Source organism: Lathyrus oleraceus, chromosome 7, assembly GCF_024323335.1.
Source record: "Lathyrus oleraceus cultivar Zhongwan6 chromosome 7, CAAS_Psat_ZW6_1.0, whole genome shotgun sequence".
Taxonomy (NCBI): Eukaryota; Viridiplantae; Streptophyta; class Magnoliopsida; order Fabales; family Fabaceae; genus Lathyrus; species Lathyrus oleraceus.
The window spans coordinates 505,122,208-505,145,660 of NC_066585.1; the positions used below are offsets into that span (position 1 = coordinate 505,122,208).

The 23,453-nt window shown below is 35.0% G+C and overlaps 2 protein-coding genes across 2 annotated transcripts; both read right to left on the reverse strand.

Annotated features, from left to right (window-relative positions):
- Positions 1–5,790: 5,790 nt before the first annotated feature.
- LOC127105939 (uncharacterized) lies at positions 5,791–7,775 on the reverse strand. The gene is made up of 2 exons (XM_051043157.1): positions 7,431–7,775; positions 5,791–6,288 (listed from the first exon to the last, which is right to left on the reverse strand). Exons 1-2 carry the CDS (start codon positions 7,614–7,616, stop codon positions 5,893–5,895), a joined length of 582 nt encoding a protein of 193 aa, XP_050899114.1. The 5' UTR covers positions 7,617–7,775; the 3' UTR covers positions 5,791–5,892.
- A 2,692-nt stretch (positions 7,776–10,467) lies between these two features.
- LOC127105940 (uncharacterized) lies at positions 10,468–13,926 on the reverse strand. The gene is made up of 7 exons (XM_051043158.1): positions 13,470–13,926; positions 12,957–13,049; positions 11,945–12,089; positions 11,700–11,810; positions 11,255–11,337; positions 11,117–11,174; positions 10,468–10,750 (listed from the first exon to the last, which is right to left on the reverse strand). The coding sequence occupies exons 1-7, from the start codon at positions 13,737–13,739 to the stop codon at positions 10,671–10,673; spliced, it is 840 nt and encodes a 279-aa protein (XP_050899115.1). The 5' UTR covers positions 13,740–13,926; the 3' UTR covers positions 10,468–10,670.
- Positions 13,927–23,453: the final 9,527 nt, after the last annotated feature.

A 23,453-nucleotide genomic window follows, 5' to 3' on the forward strand; every position in this document is an offset into this window, starting at 1 on the left:
CCCCTCTCTTTTCATCTTATTCCCCTTCTTTATGCATTCATGTCATGGACCTATAATGTCTCTATATCCTAAGGTTAGTTGATTGTAAAATCAACATAAGTATGGATGAGATTAGGCCCCCACTTTTGCATATTCTTTTTGTGTGTGGTATGTTTCATGAGCATAGTTTATCATACTATGTCTCTAACATGCATTAACACCAAAATTCTATTGCCCGACCTCAAATAGTTGTGACTTCTACATAAGTCTAATTATGATTGCTTAACATAGCGCTAAATTTTTTACGCAAAAGGCATAGCATTCTAGTTAGTGAGATTGTAAGTCTCCCATCTTTCATGGTATTGTGTGGAAACTTGGCCTTTTTTCCTTCCTTTGGAAGATGTCTTGGTTCAAAGATTCATGCTTGTGATAAGTGGGTTGAGTGTTCTCCAAAGAATGACTTAAAAAAGTAAAAGAAATACTAACTTCTAACTCATTAACAACTAACATTTAATTTTAAGTCATTTACTTTTAATGCACTTTATTTTTTAAGTCTTATTCATTTGCCATTGTTCATACCATTCTAATTGTTTATATTAATGTCATTTTCACTTTGTCCACTTGGACCATATTTTGTGATATATTTTGTTTGTGCATATTGTGATTGCTTGTGTGGTCTTTGACCATTAATGTACATAATAAGAACAAAAACCCTAAAAAACATTTTGTGTGGGCTGTTGGTTTGATCTGAGACAATTGGACTTAGAATTTAGGCAACACTCCCTATGCAATGGACTTGGCCAATGCCAACTTTCATGTAACCAAGTGCTTGTAATTTGAAACTTCATCTGATACATCATTGAAGATCCATTTGAGTTCATCTACAACATGATCATTGTGAAGCTGTTACTTTGAACCTGTGGTTTGTGCATTGTGGAATTCATCTGCTACATGGGCAAATTTGAAGAAGATCATGGAGTTGCTAAGCTTGGATGTGGCTATCTTTATTTGATGTCTTGCTCTTCAACTTGCTATATTGTGCATTATTTGTTGCTTGATTCTAATGTCCAAGGGAATTTGGGTTTCTATATGACATTCTTGTCTATTGGATTGCAGCCCATTGGTCAGATCTTTTCAACTCTCAACTTTTAAATTTATGCTTAGGATTAGTCCCTTCATCTCCTCCCAATTTCTTTAATTTCAAAAATCTCTCCCTCCTTTTAAAAACTTCTTTGCTTGTGCTTGTTTTTTTTTTCAAAACTTAGACCATCTTGCAAATTAGAAACTTTGGTCTTATGTCATTGCATTTTCAAACTTCTTTTCTTAATCAAACTTGTAAATATACTTAACTATATTTGACTTAAAATTTTCAAAAGCCAAAAAGAACTAACTCATTCAAGCCATTTTTAGGCCTTTGTGCCTTTCAAACTTAATTTTTGTTAAAAGCAATGCATCCACTTTGAAATTTATACCACGAATTACGAGGTTTTGATCCCTCATTTTTATGTTGGTACGTAGGCACAAGTCCGAAGCTCTTGTCAAACACAAAAATATAATTAACAAATTCGTTTCTCATCCCCTCATTCTATTTGCTTACAAACATCATTTGTACAAAAACACATATGCACACAAGAAAGGGCTCCCTAGGAGTACATAGGACACTTTGGGTGCTAACACCTTCCCTCTGTGTAACCAACCCCCTTACCTGTAATCTCTGACATTTTATTAGTACTTTTCTCTTTTCTCTTGGAAACAATAAAAACGCGGTGGCGACTCTTGTTATTTGATGTCTTGTTTATCCATAGCTTGATAATCATGAATTTACCGCTACAATATGGTTACTCAAATTTAGTTTAGTTAAGTTAGTTCAAGGGTTACTGAACCATGGAGAAAGGCTTGGTTAATACATGTTGAACCAGGGTTGGCAACATATAGGTTATATGAGGTAATTGTTTAATGCATTCATATGATAATATATGTGGTGAAGAAGGTTGGTTGTTGAAGTGAGCCTAAAATCAGTTAGGAAAATGATCATATTGGATTTTTCATCAAAGAACTTGTAAAAAGGAAAAAGTGTTCCATAAGTGATGATATTTGTGTCAAAACAATTGGTTTTAATGAAATGTTCATGTAGCATAATCAAGTTATATTCAAATTATAAGTTACTTAGTTGCTAAGTTGTAGCATAAGTCAAGCATAATGCAATATTGGTAAAGGTTTTAAATAGACTATAAATTGGTTATGCGGTTTTCACATATTAAGCATTACTTTCTACTATTAGGTTAATGAGAAAACTCATGTCATATTCACAATTGAAACCTTAAGTATGAGTATGACCCAAAATGATTAGAATATACTTAGTGTGACAAACAAAAATCATTTCAAATATTGAGATGATAAACAAAGTATCATATGTTCTGACAGGAAAAATATGAATCAGTGGTAGTTCCAAATGTTAAAAGTAACATTGCATTGTTATACAAAACACATAAGGACACCATTGCATAGATGAATTTCTTAGAGGATGGCAGTCAACCTTACAATTATATTGTCAACAAAACATATGAAACCAACAAAAAGTGAGGCATGATTTATAACATTACTCTTTCTTGATGTGCTTGACCTTAGTTGCAAATTGCACTGGAGTTAGGACTTCATCTTGTAAAATATCATCCAGAGAAGTTGGGACATCAACCATTTTTTTTCAAGGGTGTTGTTAGAGCAAGTCGAAGGATTGCAATCACTCTTGGTAGAAGTATGTGGGAGAACATAAAAAGTATGCTCAACTGATTGGCTCTGCTGCAAAAGACATAAGTAAAATGTAAATACATTTTGTTGTAATATCAGATGATAGATTTTTGGGTTATCCTCTCCGGCCTAGATCATAAATCATATTAGTCATTGAAATGTAGTTGAATTGAAATGAAAACTTACAAAAAAATGAGAAGGATGGGTAATGTGAAGTATCTCCCTCATGAGTTGTCGCAACTCCCTAACAGTCATATTAATGTGTGGGATACAATCTTTATCCCAAAACACAAAGCATCACACGTGATTATCAAACTCAACTTCTATTTTGATTTTTTTATCTAACACGTGAAACAGACAGTGGTAAATGTAAGTAAAACATGTGCATTAGTAATACATGTAAATTGGAAAATGAGCTTTAAATCTTACTTTGAAACAGGTTCAACATCTTTAACACCACAAACACATTCAAATTTAGTTATGGCAAAACCACCATATATTGATAACATAGTCAATCCGTAAATATATGAATAAGACAATCAGTATTGAAAGCCAAAAACAACAACACGCCTTATCGATTTCAGTAATTTGATGGATGCTCTTGACCTCATTCAATTTTATCCAGCTTTTGCTTTTAGATTGTACAAATGAATTCGATGTTTATGTGAGAGAATGAGTTGGTGCAACTGTTGATTGGGTTGATGTTAACCTGTGCCAAGATGAAAATGCAATGTTCATGAAGTATAATGTTGTAAAATGAATATTAGTAAAGTATTGGTTAAATGATAAGTGTCAACCAAAAATTACATGCTTGGATGTAAAAGCTTGAACTTGGGGATGGTTTAAGTTAATGTGAAGTCTCGATTCATTCCATGTGTTTGATAGGCTAGGCAATCCAGATGTTGCACTTCAGATTGAGAGTTTTACTTACACAATATAACCAAATACAAATAAAGCAACAAAGTTTTGTGCATAAAGCCATATTTAACCTTGATTTTGCTTACACCACGCATGCGTTAAGATAATGAGTGTTGGACCAGGATACTTGTTATAACTATAGTAGGTCATGAATTGTTTACAGTAGTCTTCCCATAAAGCACAATTACACTTCCAGCCTCAGCCTCATCACGTAGAGTTATGTTGGCACAAGATTTCTTGCCACCACCATCCATTTGCATTTTGACAACATCTTGAAGAACACCTATCACATCTAAAAAATAATAGAAACATAAAATGTTACGATGTATAGCTAAAGTTGAATTGAAGCTTGGTTAAAATCCCTTAAAGTGTTGTTCAACACCTATGTCATGTAAAGCCTAAGAAAAATAGTAAAAATTACAATGTATTCATGAAGTTGAATTCAAAATATATTAGTGTGGTGGTATTTCGGGTATTGCCATTTTGGAATTAGTGGTTCCTCCATTGAACACAAGTTTCAGTTTGTTTGGGCATACTTTGAAAGTGTCGTCATTAACCATAGGCTCTCCATTGTATAGACAATATGTTTCATGTTCAATAAGTTGTTCAATCCAATCTTTAAACTCTCGATTGCTAGTTGTCACGTGAATTTGATCACCCTGCAATTTCGATGTTCATTTAACAACAGGATTCAAAGATATATACAAACAGATAGGCAGTCGATTACCTTCGAGTCTTGTATGACCATTTCGAGATGTTGCAGTCCACTTTTTTCTTTCACAACCCAAAGGTCCACATTTCGAATCAGCATTTTTCACACCTAATTTCCTTTTACCAAATCCTTTATGAGAATAGGTGATCTTGACATGTTTAATTATAATTCCTACAAAATGTAAACAACTATGCATATGAAGATAACTCAGAAAAAATAATTGAGAGATATGACACAATTAAAACTATTCACAGATACAACTGATATGAATAGCAAAGTAAAACAATGAAAAACAAAATTTAACATGAAAAACATTCTTAATATGAAGAGCAAAGTATGACAATTGATACAACTAAAACCACTAACAGATCAAAGTAACCTCCTACATGAATAACATACCAACTACAACTAAAACTAAAACCAATGATAAACATACTTGTAGGGTTTCAAAAGCATGACAAACTACTACTACATATAAAAATATTTGCATAAAAACTATTTTCAGAAAACAACTACTTCATATATAAAAAATTGAATATTAAAATCATGAAGAAAAAAAATACTTACAAAGTATAAAAATGATGAGAAAAAATTATTTGAGAGTATAAAATAAACTTGCAAGGATATAAAAATACTTGCTTCACATTACATATATAAGCATGAAATACTTGCAGGGTATAAAATCAAAGAGATGAAACTTCTTTAAAAAACCAGAAACATGAAATACACAATGTAAAGTATTGAACGTTGGAGAAAAAAAAATATTTTGAGATTCAAACATCAATATACGCCAACATCAATAAATCATGAATTTTCCAGCCATTACATCATATAAGAATTAATGAACCATCAGATTTAAGAACCAAACCTTTGCTTGAACCAACGGTGGTTGTTTGATCAATGGAATTTGTTGGCAAGGAGGGAAAAATCAATCGTTTGAAGATAGCCAAAAGATGAAAGACACTTTGCAACTTAGGATAGGAATGGTAGTGTATTTATTTTTGACATTTGTTGAGTACGGATATGTCCAATTGGTAGTGTAAATTAATATTAGTACAATGATAAAGTAAGACAATTGAATTTTGAAGGGTTGATAGTAGATTAGTTCTAATAGTTATGAGCATCCTCGTTGTGTACTCCAGTTGCATTTGTCAATAACATTAAGTGAGCTAGCTTTTAGGAATATCATTATTACTAAGAATAGGAGCTTTCAAATTTGTAATAAAATTAATATACTCTGAGACTTGAGTGGTAAACATATTCAAATTTCATTCTCTGTTTGTCACATTATTTTAGTCGGAATACTCGGTTTTCATCCATAGAAATGTTTGGGGCAAGTGTAAGTAATTAATTCCTACATCGCGCTTATGAACGTGTGAAATATTGAATTTATAAGAGATGACTTGTATGTCTAATATAAAGTCACGGGAATATAATGCACATAACAGAAGATGCATAACAGTTAAATAAAATTTGTAACACATACAAGATGTGTATTTCTAAAACAACATAAGTTTATAGGAATAGGAACGAGCTCAAACAAAAAGAATTCCATTTTCTTTTACAGTATCAAGGATGATTCCTAGTCTCCCTTCAATCCTTTCATTGTTTCTCGGTTCGAATGCCACAGCATATATATCAGCTTCTTTTGATCGCTCTGCAATAAGCTTTCCAATTACTCTACAAGCTTCGGGATCTATCAAAGATGGAAGAGAGTTTCGAAGATCCTTGGCGTTTGTGGTGGCGGCACATATCACTTTGCTTGTTCCTCGGTGCGTCACTTTCGCATGAACAAATCTCTTTGAAAAGAAAATATCTAATAAAAATGGTCTCATGTACATATCAGTTCTCTGCTTCCATGATTTCCTGTTGGGTCTCTTTTCAGCTTCACCTCGAGATCTTCGGGTCCAAGCAGCTCGAATGAAAGAACCCTACATATGTTAAAATGAATTACTTTTCTTCATTCAAATCAGCACAAGAGAAGCAAGCATTATTTAGAATTTGAACTGTTTTCTACACAGATAGTTTGGATAAACTTTCCCATAGGTGCATATAGAAACCAAAGAATTGAAATAATCTTGCAATACTACAACAACAATCACCAAATCTTATCCAGTAAGTGAACTCGGTTATACATATCAAATTACATCATAATGTTCTATCAAAGACCGTGTTTCTATCCAATTTGCTAAACTCGATATCTTTCTTAATGGTTTCACTTATAGTTTTTTAGGACTTTCTCTACCTCTTATTGTTTGAATTTTCTCCATTTAATCTATAATCTTTACAACAGAATCTACAGCTCTTCTCGCAACATCCCAAACCAGTAAAACCTATTTTCCACCATCTTTTCTACTGTAAGTGCTACCTCAACACTTTCTCTAATATTGTCAATTCTAATCATATCTCGTCTAGTCGTACCACACATCCAACGTAAAAAAATCAAGAATATTTGCGTCATAAATTAAAACCAACTTTTGCATCTCAATCTTCTAGAAACTTATCTTCTTTAAAACAACTATAAACTTAAAGCCCACTTGCTAGAACTAGAAGCCAAATACTTATTTTCAGTTGAAAAGCTCATATAAGCTAGAAGTTTATCCAAATTGGACGATATCAATAATCTTTATCTCAAATATCAACACACAAAATGTTCACATTTAATCATTCATATCATATCCCCAATCAGAAACGGTATCAGAAGGTGCCAATACCGATATTGTTATTCAAAGTTTTAATGATGAAAAATAAATTTTGATTAATTCACACTACAATGACACCAATCAGTATTGCAACACCTAGTGATCAAAATCGCGAAAGTCTTTATGCGACTGCAACTTCAACACGGTCATTATTTAAAACCTTACACGTATTGTTCCGATATCTCTAAATTAATCTTTATGACAAAAACAAGTTATCCTACCTTCCTAAGAGTGTCAGCAACATACTCTTTTTCAAACAAATTTATCTTTTCTATTTGTTGAAATTCAATTGAATCTTGTAAATTTTCAAACTATTAGATACATAATCTTCGCTTGAAAACTGAAATGGAGAAGTAGAAGAGGGAACTTACTTTGGGATTGTTAGGGTTTATGGGAGGGAGAGTGGTTGTTGAGATTGGTAAAGAGGGAAACGAGCGTGAAAACGAAAGCGATGATGAAGACGGAGATGGTTGAAGTTGGTGATGCTGCAACTTAGGTTGAGAATGAGAACACGGCGAAGATGACGGTGGTGCCCAACCAACGCAACTCGTTATCATTTCCTTAGCCGCTTCTTCTCCAGTTACAAATTACTCTATTTTGCTTCTTTCTTTTTGTTTCTGATGATAAACTTTTTAAAAGCTAGTTAGAATTTTATGACAATTTTTACATAAAATTTCAAAATACTTTGCAAGATTTTTATTAAATTTAGGATGGCAAAAAAATTGTAATGATAAATCACAAATATCAGTTAGATAGTTTAATGGATATTCATGCATAAAATAAAAAAATAAAAAAATATTTATTTTCATATAAATACTTTTGTGTAATCTTTAATAATTAATAAAATTATTTAAATATTAATTTATTTAATTTAAAATTATTATTATCATGTTAAATATAAAATTATTATTATTATTATTATTTGAGTATAAAACTATTATTATTACTACGATTATTTAATTAAAAAAATAAAATAAAATAATTTACTTTTGTTATTATTTTAGGTGTTAAATTTGAAACTATTTTTTATATCTTTAAATGAGATTAAAATAATTAATTAATTAATTAATTTTTAAAATATATTTAAATAATAATAATTATGAATATTCTTAAATATTTATAGATATCTCAAAATTCACGAATATTTATTTGACGAATACTCACACGAGTACGAGAGAGAGAGATACTAATATCATATTTGAGTACTGATAAGGATAGTTAGTATCGTCATTATCATTCCTAATTAATTTAAAGATTTTAAAAGATTATAGATTAGTAATTTAAACTCTTAAAATAATATTAATTAATAAGACCTAAAAATTTCATAGAATTTAAAATAAATTATGTAACAAATTGCTAACACATACAACAATAACAAAGTTTTATCCTCCTAGGTGTGGTCCGTTACATGGATCAACTTTCTTCATAGATTGTATCTAGAGTCATACTTCTATCCAAATTATTAATTTTGAGATTTTTCTTAATAACTTCTCTTATAGTCTTTCTAAGTCTTCCTTTTTCTCAAATTATTTTCATTTTCTTCATCTGGGCTACTCACCTCACTATAGAATCTATAGATCCTGTCTCAACATACCTAAATCACCTAAAAAAAATTCTACCATCTTCATACTATAGGCATTACCCCGACATTTTCTCTAATATTTTCCGTTTCAAGTCTTACCACACATCCACCGCAACATCATCATCTTTGCTACACTTTAGTCTTTCAATGATTCTTAATCGTCCAACATTATGTCACGTGCAAAATCGCAGGTCTTACCGCAGTTCGTTAAAAATTTCCCTTCAACTTGAGTGGTACCTTTGTATCACATAAAACACCTGATGTCTTTATCCATCTCAACCATCCAACTTGAATTCGATGGTTTACATCCTCTTCTATTTCTCCGTCATTTTGTATTACGGACCCAAGATATTTAAACTGTTTGACTTGTGGGATAATATGGTCTCAAACTTTCATATCTATATTAGAAATGTTTCTTCTTTTATTGAATATACATTTCATATACCTCGTCTTACTTCTACTTAGACAAAAATCATGTGTTTCTAAAGCTCGTCTCCAAATTTCTAACCTCTCATTTAAATCTTCTTTCAAAAAGTACTATATCATTTACCAAAAGCATACATCTCGGTGTTATCTCTTGGATGTATTATGTGAGTACATCCAAAATTAAGGTAAAAAAGGTAAGGGCTTAAGGTAGAACCTTGATGCAAACCAATTGTAAAAGGAAAATCATTTGACTTTTCATCCTATGTCCGAACACTAGTCGATATCCCTTCATACATATCTTGAATAGCTCGAATATGTGCAATTCTAACCCCCTTTCTTCTTTAGGGTTTTTCAAAAAATCTCTTTAGGCACTTTATCATACAACTTCTCCATGTCAATAAAAATTAAGTGTTGGTTTTGTTGGTCCATCCAATACTATCGCTTCCATAGTTGATCTTTCCGACATAAAATCAAATTGATTTTCAATGACCTGGATCTTTTTCTTAATCTCAGTTTAATCACTCGTTCCCCCAATAATTTGTACAATTTTCTATATCCCTTTGTTCCTATAAATTAAAATTAAAGTGTTTTTTCTCCATTCATCTGGCGTACGTTTTGACCTCATAATCTCATTAAAAAATTTAATAAACTTCTCAATACCTTTCTTTAAGAATTTTTTACCTTTAAAAATTTTTCACGCTTCAGTATATATGTTGTTCGGCCCATGCCTAACACACGGCATTATCTAAGTTAAAATTCTAACCCACATATTTAATTACGACGGTCTTCATTATTTTATCACCATCAACTTCAATAAAGCATACAAATTTTATTATTCTTATATGCAATATTTCCATCACTATCTTATTGAACATGTCACTGCGAAATTTTAAAATTGTATCACACATCTCCCAATAAAACAAGTAATTAACGTTATTTTTAAGATATTAAAAATAATGTTGTCTCAAAAAAATATTAGATGATTGAAAACCATAAAACTTATTAAAATTGCAAAATATCTAGATTGAATACCGTAAAATTCTTCTTTAAAATTTTAAATAATCTTAATTAAATACAATTAAATTTCCTTAGATTAAATAAAAAATTTAATCAAAAAATCATTAAAAAAATTTCAAATTTCAAATTAAAAGTCACGCGCATTTAATCTATATAATTTTCACCATTTTGCATTAAGGAGTTTTCTGATTTTTCTCATACTTTTAGTCTATAAGTACTATAATTGTCATTGTTATGAAAGTAGAACCTCATAGAATTAGTACTCCCTCAGAATGATAGCTCATTCAATGTGGCTACAATTTTTTTTGTTGAAACCATAAAATTACCTCGAATCGAATGCATTGGTACAAACAAAACTGATACAAAGAAAAATAAGCCAAATCTAAAACTAGGAAAATTCAACCAAAAAAATAATGTTACAAATTTAAACACAAGTTCTCTTAGGTTTTACATAAGCCAAATCTATAACTAGGAAAATTCATTGTTGGGTTTGCACATTACACGAGTTCTCTTAATTTATAACACATAGACCCAGCTATCTTCAAGTAAATATATTGTCCATAGAGAATCAATGGAAGAAGCTAAATCACAATATGTTCCACTTTGCTTCAATGGCATTACAAATCCTTGTAATACAGTAAGCAGCACTTAAAGGGTAACCAGAAACTGTAATCAAGAAACACAATGAAGTAAGATACTCAAACTAGTCTTTTTTCCTTTCCATAGTGCACAAATAGATTTAGGCTATGTTTGGATAAACAGCTTAATCAAATGATTATGCATAAAGTATTTTCATAACAATGAGATAAAATGAAGTCAAGTTATTTTTATACAAGTTATAAATTGTTTTCATAAGCTATCTTGGAGAGCTTACGAAAATAAGTTGAAAACAATTTATAGATATGTCATAAGTTATTTCTATAAGTTCTCTCAAATAGTCTCACAGCAGATATAAACTCAAATAAGTTAATCCATAGAGGCTCTTAGTTTTCACAACAAATTTAAAGAGAAGTGAATACAAGGATAACATACCAGCTATATAATCATCCGTGTAATCTGTCTCAACTTTCCCATGTGCCATTGCTCCTACCTTCAATTAGATCATGCAAAAGTTAAACATCCACTAACATATTACAGAAATATGAGTTTAAAAGTTGAGCTTGTGAGTACCACAAAGACAAGGTCTTGATTGCTTGGAATTGTTGACAAATAGTCTTTCATGTTTACCAACTTGTCTGAACTAAAAGATAAACCTAGCATTCAAAGGAAGAAGTTACTTATTTATTTAACAGAAGAGAAACAAAAGTGTATAGAGAGGAATAAGCAAATGAAATAAACATCAGATCCATTTCCACTGCCAAACTAACCATATGAAATAAACATGTGGCGTTCACAAAATTAGTGTTGTCAAATGGCAGCTATAGAATAGCATTAACAAATAGCTACTGTTCCGCCATACATTATTAGGTATAAAGTGTTACCAAGTAGCGGCTACTTCGATGCCATAACACTATAGCATAGCAGAAATTGAACAAACCGCTATTCTCTACAATCCAATATTGACAACACTGCAAGAAATCATTTTCAAAACCATTGTACTACAACATTAACAAACCTGCTTTTCGCGAGTTGGGAGGCAAATGCAGGGTAATGGGGTTTTTGATCGTGCGGAGAAGTTTCTCACGCTTGCCAGCAGCAGATATACTCAATTTTTGAAGCAGTTCCACTGCAGTTCAGCAATGTTTATGAGCAACAAATGAGAAATTATTGATTTCCTTCACAAAAAGAAAGAAAACTATGCAGGTACACAAAAGATAGTAGAGTTAACATAATCAAATCAAATCGCCAAGTAAAACTTACACATGACACCAGCAAAGCGTTTGAATGTTCTTGGAATACGAACATAATTCTTAACCTCTATAAGAACGCCCTTTTCAGTCCTTATGTATACCTCTTTCAACCTCCCAGCTTTATTTAGTGGGCTATCTAAAATGGATAGAAGTGCCTGAAAAAAATTCATCTAAATGAGATTTTAAATTATTATGCTTAATTATGGTGTCTTATTTATGTCCCTCATTTCTAATAATGTATTAATTCTGTTCTTGTAGCTATCTAGAATTAAAGCTTGCTCTAGAGCCTTTTGAGGGAGATGGCAGAAAATAGTACACACAGTGCTGAATTGATAACAATGGATCAGGAAAATAGTTGCAAAACACAGTTAGAGTTATATTTAGAATAACAAAGTTCTATCGATTATTATCAACCCTAAAAAATTAGCTATTTCAGGTCATATCATATCTCATCAAATGTGGCAGTGGCACTCTCAACACACTCTCTTCACACACATGACTAGATATTTGGTGCACGACTCAAGCATCTCAATAGCGGGTAGTTCATCGGATCTTAGATGCAATCTTAAAATTTGGATATGACCTAACTCAACCATACAAAACTGGATCGTAAGATGAGGGATGTCTCCAACTTATAAACATATTTTCAGATCATATCTCATCTAATATGGAACTCTCAACATAGAGTTTGCTATAGAATCAAAGTTGACACATTTTCATAAATGAGACAAAATTGATGTCTCAAAAGCAAAAATACCATACTTTAGAGACTAAAATCATATTTAAGCCAAATTATTACTACAGAATCCAAGACTGACACTGTACATTCTCTGAAAGAGAGTAATATCTCGAGTTAGACCATAGTTATGAAATAAAACAATACATTAAAGTTTAGAACAGGGCAAAGTTAAATCATTTTGGAACTAACAATTTCTTAACCAACCAAGCAAAGCAGCATAAGCATCAAACTCAATAACAGAAAGTTGTAAAAATACCATTGATAAAAACATTTTCATACCAACCTGATGACAAATGTCAGGCCTGTAATCACCAGGATTCTTGTTATTTTTGCGAAGGAAATTAGCATGATCATCCGAGTTCAAAAGCTGATAAGTCTGTCGACACAACTCAAAATCATTATTACTCAGAATACCAAAGCATCATCAGGCTAGCATAATATAGTTTCACAAAACAGAACTTTACACCTCTACTTTCAGTGGAATCAATCTTGCATATAGATTTCGCTAGATATATTATGAATGTAAAATTTTATGCCATAAACCCATGTAGTACCGACACCCCGAAAAAATGTGTGTCTGTGTCGACAACGTGTAAATGTCATTTTTTAATATATTAGAAGTAATTATGATTAAAATCAAACTTTTTTAATGATTTAACAATTACAATTGAATTGACATTACAAAAAAAAAAATCATCAGAGACTATCAATTAAGACTTGTTTGGATAAACAGTGTTAAGCACTTATAAGCATAGACGTTTATCATGTAAAAGCTGATAAAAGAAAATCAAAGTACCTTTCCAACTTTAGCGACTTCCAAAGAAGCTTTTTCGAGAACGAAAACAACACCTGGTTTCTCACTGTTTTTTTCAAATGAAGGAGCAATTGGAATACCTGCAAGTTCACTATTTTCCTCTGTTTTTGTAACTTCCGGCGTTGGTTCTTCTCTCTGAATCGCCGGTTTCTTAGGTTGGATTTGTTCTTCTTCATCTTCTTCACGGTCGTACTTCTTTGACACTTCCTTGTTCTTTCGCTTCTTCCCCTTCATAGTATAAGCACGCGTCATTTTCGAATCCGCAACTCAACACAGGGATTTGGAAGGGTGATGTTTTCGTGATATTGTATTCGAAATTTGAATCCGATTGCTAGAATTTGGAGAAGTTTTTCTGTGGTAACGATGAAGATAAAAACCCTAGAAATAATTGGGGTTTATCAGGTGAAGAAAAACAAAAAGAGGAAAACTAGGTTTAGAGAAGTAAATGTCAATTTTACCCATAACCTAACAATAAATTGGTCCAATATTTATATTATTTTCAGAAAGAAAAAAATATTGAAAAAAATATGAATTAAGATTTTTCTGGGAGAGGAAGAATAATTTAATTTTCGACCAAAAATGAATTTTTTTAAGAAAATAATCTAGTTTTTAAAAAAAATTCTCAAAATAATTCTGTTTTTAAAAAAATTCTCAAAGTACTCCATTTTTAGGATGAGACGTTAATCCAATTGACGCCTCCTTTTAAAACTAGAGTGCTGGCGCCAATTGGATTGGGTAGGGCACATGGTGCAGCCAATTCAATTGGCGCCCATGTGTATCAGTTGAAAGGAGGTGTCAATTGGATTGGCAGCTCACTGTATTTTGCAAAAAAAATTGTTAAACGGTCTACATGATACATAATTTCAAAATAGGACCAATTGATATTAATATAAATTCCCGTTTACACAAAAAAAGACTAATGGTGATGACCGGGATCACCTAACCGACCTCTGGTCCCACATCCCCTAGCTACCCGAACCTGTGGCCCTAACCCGCGTTGATGATTCATCACTGGTGTTTGAGCATCTAAGGGGTCAGGAGCATCACTACCAACTACAGGAGATGGCCTGTTGAGATAGTCAGACAAATCGGCATAGTCTTCAGTATGCATTGAAGGTGTACCGCCATAGCTGAGTTCATGACCCATGCCAGAGTAGTTGGGTTGTGTTTGACTCATTGGTGGGCGACCAGAATGGTTGAAGGGAGACATGGGTGTGAATGATGCGTCGAGGAAAGGTTGGAAAGATTGTTGGGGTGTTTGGTAGAGATAGGGATGTTGGAGGTTTCGGTTTTGTGAGGTTTGGGCTTTTTGGCTAACGTAGGAGGAGTGACGGTGGGTGTTGAAAGATCGTTGAGTGTTCTAGCTAAGGTGGCTTTGGTAGGGTGATGTGTTGGGTGCAAAGCGATGTTGGGTCTCTAGTTGATGATCAATTTGTTGGTGGTGGTATGAGGCATGCTCTTGGTATTGGGGTTGGGTGTATAGCATGTTTGGGTTGTATGTTTGTGTGTTTGTGGAACAAAAAGTTTGACGGAAGGGGGTTGTGTGTATCCGGTTTGACAATGTCGTTGGGGGTTAGATGTTGAGGCGTCTGGTGTGTATGTTTGTTGACGTGGGTCGTACAGGTACATATCCTCGGCGATGAACTGAAAACCAACCGATCTGTACCAAGCCATATAAGTACGACTTGGTTTTTCTTCATTTAGCATTAATGCGTCAATTAAGACATGGTCATAGCGGTGCTTCCATTTGCGACACTTTGCCATGGATTGAAGTTCCATTGGTCGTTAACTTTGCGCAGAAGTCATTCTCCTAGGCTTGCTAGAGGATCTGGGATGTGTTGAAGCATACCGAACTGCAACTTCACATGATCACTGTTGTGCATCTCCATAGTTGTGAATCTTATTATCAGTGTGCATGCAGTCCATACGGTTGCGTCTTCTTCGTTGACTTCATGGTCATGATCCAAATTTAGGTATGGACGCCAAATGAACTGAAATGTGAAAGTAACTTGGATTATAAACTTGGTAGAAGAAGTTAACAAATTATAACGAAATAATGAGGTTATTATCCATACGTTTGTCGGTCGAAGGTGATCCAAGAGATTGCGATACTGGGTAATATAGTGTCTAGGACATCTGTTATAACTCATACTACGTGTCGATCATCTGCACCAAAAAGGTAAAAATATTAGTTAGAGATAATAATCGTTAAAGTAAGTAAATATATAGCAATTTAAACAACTTACTTTTGTGCATACGGGAATGTGAAAGGGTTGTTGTTGACGGGCGCTAGGGACGGTAGTCTTGACCAATCCCTGTTTGGAGCAAAACAACACATCCAGAAAAGGTAGATGTGTCTTTGTGTGAATTTTTACACAAAGAGCTATAAAGATAGGCCAGACAAGCGGATCCCCAACTGTAACTTCCTATTCTATCTACATGTCTTAGTAAACGTAAATACATAATATTCATACTAGAACCACTACCTTCGGGAAATAAAAAAGAACCAATTAAAAGCATAATGTAACACCTAGTTTTTATTATTCGAGCCTCTTCGGTAGAATGCTCATCTAAATGTAAACTGTTATAATATGACTTAAGCCGTGAAAGGAGTATACCTTGACCTCTTGAGTTATCATCTAACAAATTAGTATCCAAGAGGTCCATGCAAATTGAATTCGCATAGTTGGTTTTACCATTTACATCTTTACCTTAAATAGGCATTCCCAAAAGCATGTAGACGTCTTTTAACGTCACGGTACACTCACCAGTTGGAAACCAGAATGTGTGTGTCTCGGGATGCCATCTTTCGCATAAAGCAAGAATGAATTTATTATCTACCGATCAAGATATAATTTTGCTTATATGTCCAAAACCGACGAGTTCAACATAAGGTTGAATCATCGGGTCCATGTGGACATATTCGTGGACCCGAGTATGGAACCTTGAAACATCCTATAAAAGAAACAAGAAAATACTTTACTAAGTTGATATTTTAAAAGGTACTCTAGACAAATAACAAAACAATAAAACGCTTACATAAGTTGCTATGTTTGCAACTGTTCCTCTGTGCGATTCGCCCATTGTGAGGATAGACATTGTTGATTCTTAATATTGGCAGCAGTTTTGGTAAACAAAGAGTGTTCACAAGATGTTATGTGTGATGTCTTAACATAAGATATCCTATGTACCTGCTGGAGTTCAAGAACATGTTCATGCAGGATTGTTTCAGAATGTCATACACAAGGTCATGGCATCTGATATGGGATGTACCTGCTGGAGCTTAAATGAAAGACATGTTCATGCAGGATTGTTTCAAGATGTCATACACAAGGTCATGGCATCTGATATGGATGTACCTGCTGAAAGTTATAAAAGGAATTATTGAATTATGCAGGATTTTTCCAAGATGTCAGACCCGATGTCATGACATCCTGTACACAGAACATTCAGTGTGAATGTCTGGTGTTTTGTGATTGCACAATTAATGGCAATCTATGTATGATTGAAGATCTGATTAGCTGGCGCATTCAATCATGGATTACAACCTGATTTACTTATTTTCCAAGGAGATCTAACCAGCTGTTATAAAAAGATTTGATTGGAAAATAGATTTAGGGTTTTCAAGATGTCCAAGCCCAGCTGAAAGCTTCTATAAAAAGGGACTTAGAAAACCTGTTTTTACACACAACCAATACTGAGCGAAATATAGAGAGAGAGCTAGGGTTTGTGTCTTGTTTAGTCGTAAGACTTGTAAGCCATTCAAGTCATCTTTTGATGATTGAATTGGTCTGATTTGTGGTTGTAATTTGTCACTCTAAAGCTGTTAAGCAAGAGTGTGTGTCTACTTGATCAAAGCTGTGAAGCAAGATCAAGTGTGTGTCTTCTTGATCAAAGTTGTGAAGTAAGATCAAGAGTATGTCTACTTGATTGAAACTGTGAAGTAAAATCAAGTGTGTGTTATTGAAAAGTGTTGTCTTTTCTCAAGGGATTGTTGTTTAAAATCTCTGGTGTGTGATTGTAGGGAAGTGAGTGGGTTCTCATATCTAAGAGTGCTTAGGTAGAAATTGCACGGGTAGAGATTAGGTGAGAAAGACTGTAACTTGTTGAAGTGTACGGAGAGTCTTTGAACTGATTCTATTTTAGTGAATTTCCTTCCTGGCTTGATAGCCCCCAGATGTAGGTGAGTTGGACCGAACTGGGTTAACAATTGCTTGTGTCTCTTGCATTACTATTCTCTATCTTTATCCTGTTTGAATCACTCAGATATTAGTGTCGTGACATTACCTTTGACATCTCATATCTGATACCAGAATTTCAATTGGTATCAGAGCAGGCATCCTGCTCTATTTCTGGGTGAGATCTAGGGACAATACTTTCTGGTACAATGGAGAGAGATGGAGGATCTATTCACAGGCCACCAATTTTGGATGGATCTAACTATGACTATTGGAAACCTCGAATGGTAGCTTTCTTAAAATCTCTGGACAATAAGGCTTGGAAGGCTGTGTTAACAGGATGGGTACATCCAGTAATTACTAAGGAAGGAGCATCCACAACTGACAAGAAGCCTGAAGAACAATGGTCCAAGGAGGAGGATGATCTAGCCCTTGGAAATTCTAAAGCATTGAATGCAATATTCAATGGAGTAGACAAGAATATTTCCAGGTTGGTAAACAACTGTGAAGTGGCTAAAGATGCTTGGAACATTCTCAAGACCACTCATGAAGGCACCTCTAGAGTAAAGATGTCTAGACTACAGCTGCTCACCTCCAAGTTTGAAAATTTAAGGATGAAAGAAGATGAAAATATTCATGAATTTCATCTGAGTATCCTTGAAATTGCTAATGCCTCAAGAGCCCTGGGAGAGAAGATGTCTGATGAAAAATTGGTAAGAAAAATACTCAGGTCACTCCCTAAGAGATTTGCTATGAAGGTGACTGCCATTGAAGAATCTCAAGACATCTCCAACATGAGGATTGATGAGCTAATTGGTTCCCTTCAAACATTTGAGATGGGATTGAATGAAGGTTCTGAAAAGAAAACCAAAAGCATGGCCTTTGTGTCAAACACAGAAGAGGAAAATAGTTCGGATGGTGATGAAGATTTGGCCAATGAAGTAGCTATGCTGGGAAGACAGTTCAACAGAATGTTGAAAAAGATGGATGTAAGATCTAAGGCTAATGTCAAGAACATCTCGTCTGACATCAGTAAATCCAACAATGCTGGAAGAAGAGCAAGGTCAGATGAGAAGCCCAAAGAAGGAAAAGAGGTACAGTGCTATGAATGTGATGGGTATGGACACATCAGGACTGAATGTGGAACCTACCTCAAGAAGCAGAAGATGAGTCTTGCTGCCACTTGGTCTGATGAGAGTGAAACAGAGGAAGCTGCAAATCTTGTGACTGCATTGATAGGAAGATGGGGATCTGATGAAGACTCGAGTGATGATGAAGTAACCTTTGAAGAGTTGGCATCTACCTACAGAAAGCTGTGTCACAAAAGTTAGAGCTGTGCAAACAGGTTGAGAGCTAGAAGAAAGAAATTACTCAACTTGAGAATGAAAAGGTAGAACACTTGGAAACCATCTCCAAATTACACACAGAAGCAGTGGTTCTGAATGCCAAGCTAGATGAAAATCACCAAGCTAAAAGTCAAAAGATAGTACAGCTGGAGAGTGAAAAGGCAGACCATGTGCAAACCATCTCCAAGTTAAAAACTGAAGTTGTGTTCTTAAATTCTAAACTAGAAGAGATGACCAAGTATGTAAGGATGTTAAGCAATGGGTCTGACTCCTTAGACAAGATTCTCCAAACTGGACAAATAACAGGAGACAAATCTGGCATTGGGTATAATGATTCTAAGCCTGAGAGCAGTTACACTGGTTGCAAACCTCAAGCTAAACCTAAGTGCAGCCATAGTAAGAGCAGACCTGAGATGTCACATCATATGTCACAATATCAGAGGAGAAGACAGCAGAAAGGGAAACACCAAAGATGGAGATGCCATTACTGTGGGAAATATGGTCACCTGAAGCCCTTCTGCTATAAGCTGTATGGTTATCCTACCCCTGTTCATCATCAGACTCACTATCAACCCAGACCCAAACAGCACAGGCCTATCAACAAGAAGCAATGAGTTCCTAAGACTAATGTTACAAGTCTAATAGCTCACATTCCCCTCAGAATCATAGCCAAAGAAGTGTGGTATTTTGATAGTGGTTGTTCCAGACACATGACTGGAAACATAGACCTGATAACTGATCTTTATCCTCATGTCATAAGCTATGTAACCTTTGGTAATGGAGAAAAGGGTGAAATCAAGTGGATAGGAAAGCTTGAGTGTCCTGGAGTGCCTAAACTTGACAATATCCTACTGGTTAAGGGCTTGACTGCAAATCTAATAAGCATTAGTCAATTATGTGATCAAGGTCTGAATGTTAACTTCACCAAGGCTGAATGTCTGATTACTAACAAAGACAGTGAAGTGATCATGAAAGGAATTAGGACCAAAGACAATTGTTACATGTGGAGCTCTCAAATTGATTATTTCTCAAAGTGTACCTATGTCAAAGAAGAAAGGATGAAGATGAGGATAGCTGCTAGAGGAACTCTCAAGAGTAATGAAAGACAAGTCTGTGGGAAATGTCAGACAAGGATGTCACACCAGAAGCTAAGACTTAACGTCACTTTCAAAGAAGAAAAGCTCATGATGGCTCAAATAGATAGGAGGTTGGATCAGATGGGTGAACATGTTACTAGTCATATGCAGTCTGAAGCTGGAAAGAGCTTTGTTGGACTTGGGCTACAAGTCAAGCAAATAGAAGGGCTTATGTATCTATCTCAAAGCAAAAGTGCCAAAATCAATGTTGAGAAAATTGAGAGTGAAAGGACACCTGCTCCTACACATTTGAGAGATGAAAATGGTGTTTATGCTGAAGATACAGCAGATGGTAGCAGTTGTTCTCAACAGGGGTGGTTGAAACTACTGATGATTGCATACAATGTCACACACGATGTCATGACATTGTATTATGACAATATGAATGTTGCTACTATGTCCAAAAATCCTACTCAACACAGTTGGATCATGCACCTTATTTGCTGTCATCACTCCATTAGAAAATTTGTGGAAGACAAATTTATATCTCTAAAGCATGAAACACAATCAGTTGACAAATTTGCAAGGGATTTGGATGATATTCAATTTGATTATGTAAGAGGGAAATAAGGGATTTGGACTCTTGTGGAATTATGGCAATTAAAGTGGAAAGGAAAAGGAAATAAAAATAGTGTCTGCCCACTTAAAAGAAAGAGCCACATTAATGATGAATCATTCCCTGGCATTGGAAATAGTATCTATGTCATTTGCACACGCTACCTAAACATAGCCATTTCCATCTCCATTCAACTTCTCAGAGAAACTCTGCTAGGGCAAAGAAAGTTTTTTCAAAAGTTCAACAACATGTCTCAACACCCATCATCATCTGGTTCAAAACCCTCTCATCATGCAAGAACTCCCTCCATGGAGTTTCTAGATGAAGACGTGTTGGATGTCACTCCTCTCTGTGTGATACCCGGTGACGCCCCAGGCCCCTCTTCCATGGCTGGAAGTAAACAAGGTAATATCCCTGATAAATCTCCTCTTCCAAATGACATGCATTATGTGATCGTGCCATTAGGAACCTAGTTACTAGGATTCTAAGTGAAGGGCATGCTGTCAAGGGTGTTTCTACCCCTCTGTCCAGAAGGGACCCCTCACCTGAGGAGGAACCCCAAGCTGAGAAAGATGATGACTCATCTAGATCAGAAAAGGAAGTGGCTGCTGAAGGATTGTGTTCTCTAGGTAAAACCTTACCTAGCAAGAAACCAACAAATATGTCTCATGAAACTGCTGAGAATATTATTGATCTGGAGGAAGAAAGTTCTGAGGAAGAAGATGACACCTTGGTTCATCTTGTGAAACCAAGTGTAGCAAAGAAACTGAGGACCAAACAGGGGAAGACTGTGGCTGAAGTAATGGCAGCCAGGACTAGGAAGAAGACTGTTGGTGTAAGACCCTCCAAATCATGGAGCAAAGTGGAGGTTAGGAAGAGGAAAGAAAGAGAGAGTTCTGAATCTGAAGAGGATGTTGAAGACGATGTCCCAGACATCACCCCTGCTAAAAGGCAGGCTGTTAAGAAGTCTCCAGGAAAAGTTGTTGCTATGCACTTAGACAATATATCTGTTCATTTAGAAGATGGTGCTGCAAAATGGAAGTTTGTCATTCAGAGGAGGATAGATGTTGAAAGAGAGCTTGGAAAAGAGGCCGTTGAGGTAAAGGAAGTGATGGATTTGATCAAAAATGCTGGACTGATGAAGACTGTGGTTGCTCTGCCCCAATGCTATGAGGGGTTAGTAAAAGAGTTTATTGTGAATATCCCTGAGGATATTTATGAAAAGAACAGCAGGGAGTTCTGCAAGGTTTTTGTATGGGGAAAGTATGTGAGATTCTCACCAACCATTATCAACAAGTTCCTGGGAAGAGGAACTGATGGAGGAGTGGATTTGGAGACTACAAACAATGAGGTCTGTAGGACTATTACAGCTGGCCAAGTTAAGGAATGGCCTAATAGGAATCACCTATCAGCTGGCAAGCTAACTGTCAAGTATGCCATCTTACACAAGATTGGTTCAGCCAACTGGGTGCCTACTAATCATATCTCTACCATCTCCATTGGTCTTGGAAGAATCATTCATGCAATTGGAACCAGGATAAACTATGATTTTGGAAGGTTTGTGTTTTATCAAACTGTCAGACATGCCTCCACAAATGCAGGGAAGTTTCCCATTGCCTTCCCATCTATTATTTGTGGTATCATTTTGAGTCAACAACCAAGCATTCTGAGTACAAGTGACATTCCAAGCAGAAGAAAGCCCACTTTATCCATTCATTATAAGTTGTTTGAGGGAAGTCATGTCAATGATGTTGTCATGACATCTGCCAGAAAGGAGCCTGCATCTCAAGGGAGTTTAATTGATCAATTAAAAGATACCTGCAAGGAACTGGATAATGGTATAAGGGTGGCCAAGGCAAGAAAAGAAGCTCTGGAGGTTCTTATTAGGAGTCTAGAAAAGGAAGAAATGGAGAAGGCAGGTGAAGATTCAGATGCCAATACCTCAAGTGAGAGGTCAAAAGATCAATCTAGTGGCAGCTCTGAAAGCTCTGAAGGCTCTGAAGGTGAAGATGATACTTCTTCCTCTGATTAATGGTTCCCCCCTTTGTGTTGAAGACTGGTATGAAGACTGTGTGAGGTAGGATGTGGTAAAGACTGCGATGTGTTTGCTGTGTTTGAAAATTGTTCTGGTGTTGTTGTTATGGAAGTTGTTTCCCCAGCTGTGTTTGGATGCTGAAGTTTTATTGTTTTTTTTGAAAAATGTGTAATTTGTGGCAGTCCTCATTGATGCTTGTTTGTATTATTTTGGGCTCTTAGTGAGTTCCATGGATTTGTTCATTATCTCAGCTATCACAACTGTGTATGATGATGGTTTGTATCTCCTGAACAATTATGTTTTAACATGTTATATGTTATGACATCTGTGGTGACATTCTTTGCTAGGCTAATTGACATTTATTTTGTCTAATGGGTCACCTTTGGTCAATTTTGACTAAAAAGGAGGAGAAGTGTTTATGTGGAGCTGGAGCTGTGAGGAGATGTATGTGGCTGAACAGATGGACAACTATTATTGAAGGAGATGTGCTTGTTGTAAAACAGAATGATGTTCTGTTTACAGATGTCAAAGGGGATGTCTGATGTGGTGCACAAGTGTTGATGTTGAAGCAGATGTCAGAATGTTGTTCTGACTGTTCTGACTGTTACAGGTGATGTGTTTACAGGAGCTGTTATTATCATGGGAGTTGTTTATGTGTGCACAGATTTAGGGGGAGAAGGAGTACCCTTGTGAACATTTCTGTGTCTTACTAGTT

Excerpts from the sequence above, each read along its gene's own strand:
- LOC127105940 (XM_051043158.1), bottom strand. The coding sequence starts at position 13,739 with ATGACGCGTGCTTATACTATGAAGGGGAAGAAGCGAAAGAACAAGGAA. Across the intron at positions 11,338-11,699 it reads TCCCAACTCGCGAAAAGCAG|GTTTATCTTTTAGTTCAGAC; the intron begins GTTTGTTAATGT and ends TTTGAATGCTAG. Across the intron at positions 11,175-11,254 it reads ATCAAGACCTTGTCTTTGTG|GTAGGAGCAATGGCACATGG; the intron begins GTACTCACAAGC and ends ATCTAATTGAAG.
- LOC127105939 (XM_051043157.1), bottom strand. The coding sequence starts at position 7,616 with ATGATAACGAGTTGCGTTGGTTGGGCACCACCGTCATCTTCGCCGTGT. Across the intron at positions 6,289-7,430 it reads TAAACCCTAACAATCCCAAA|GGTTCTTTCATTCGAGCTGC; the intron begins GTAAGTTCCCTC and ends TAACATATGTAG.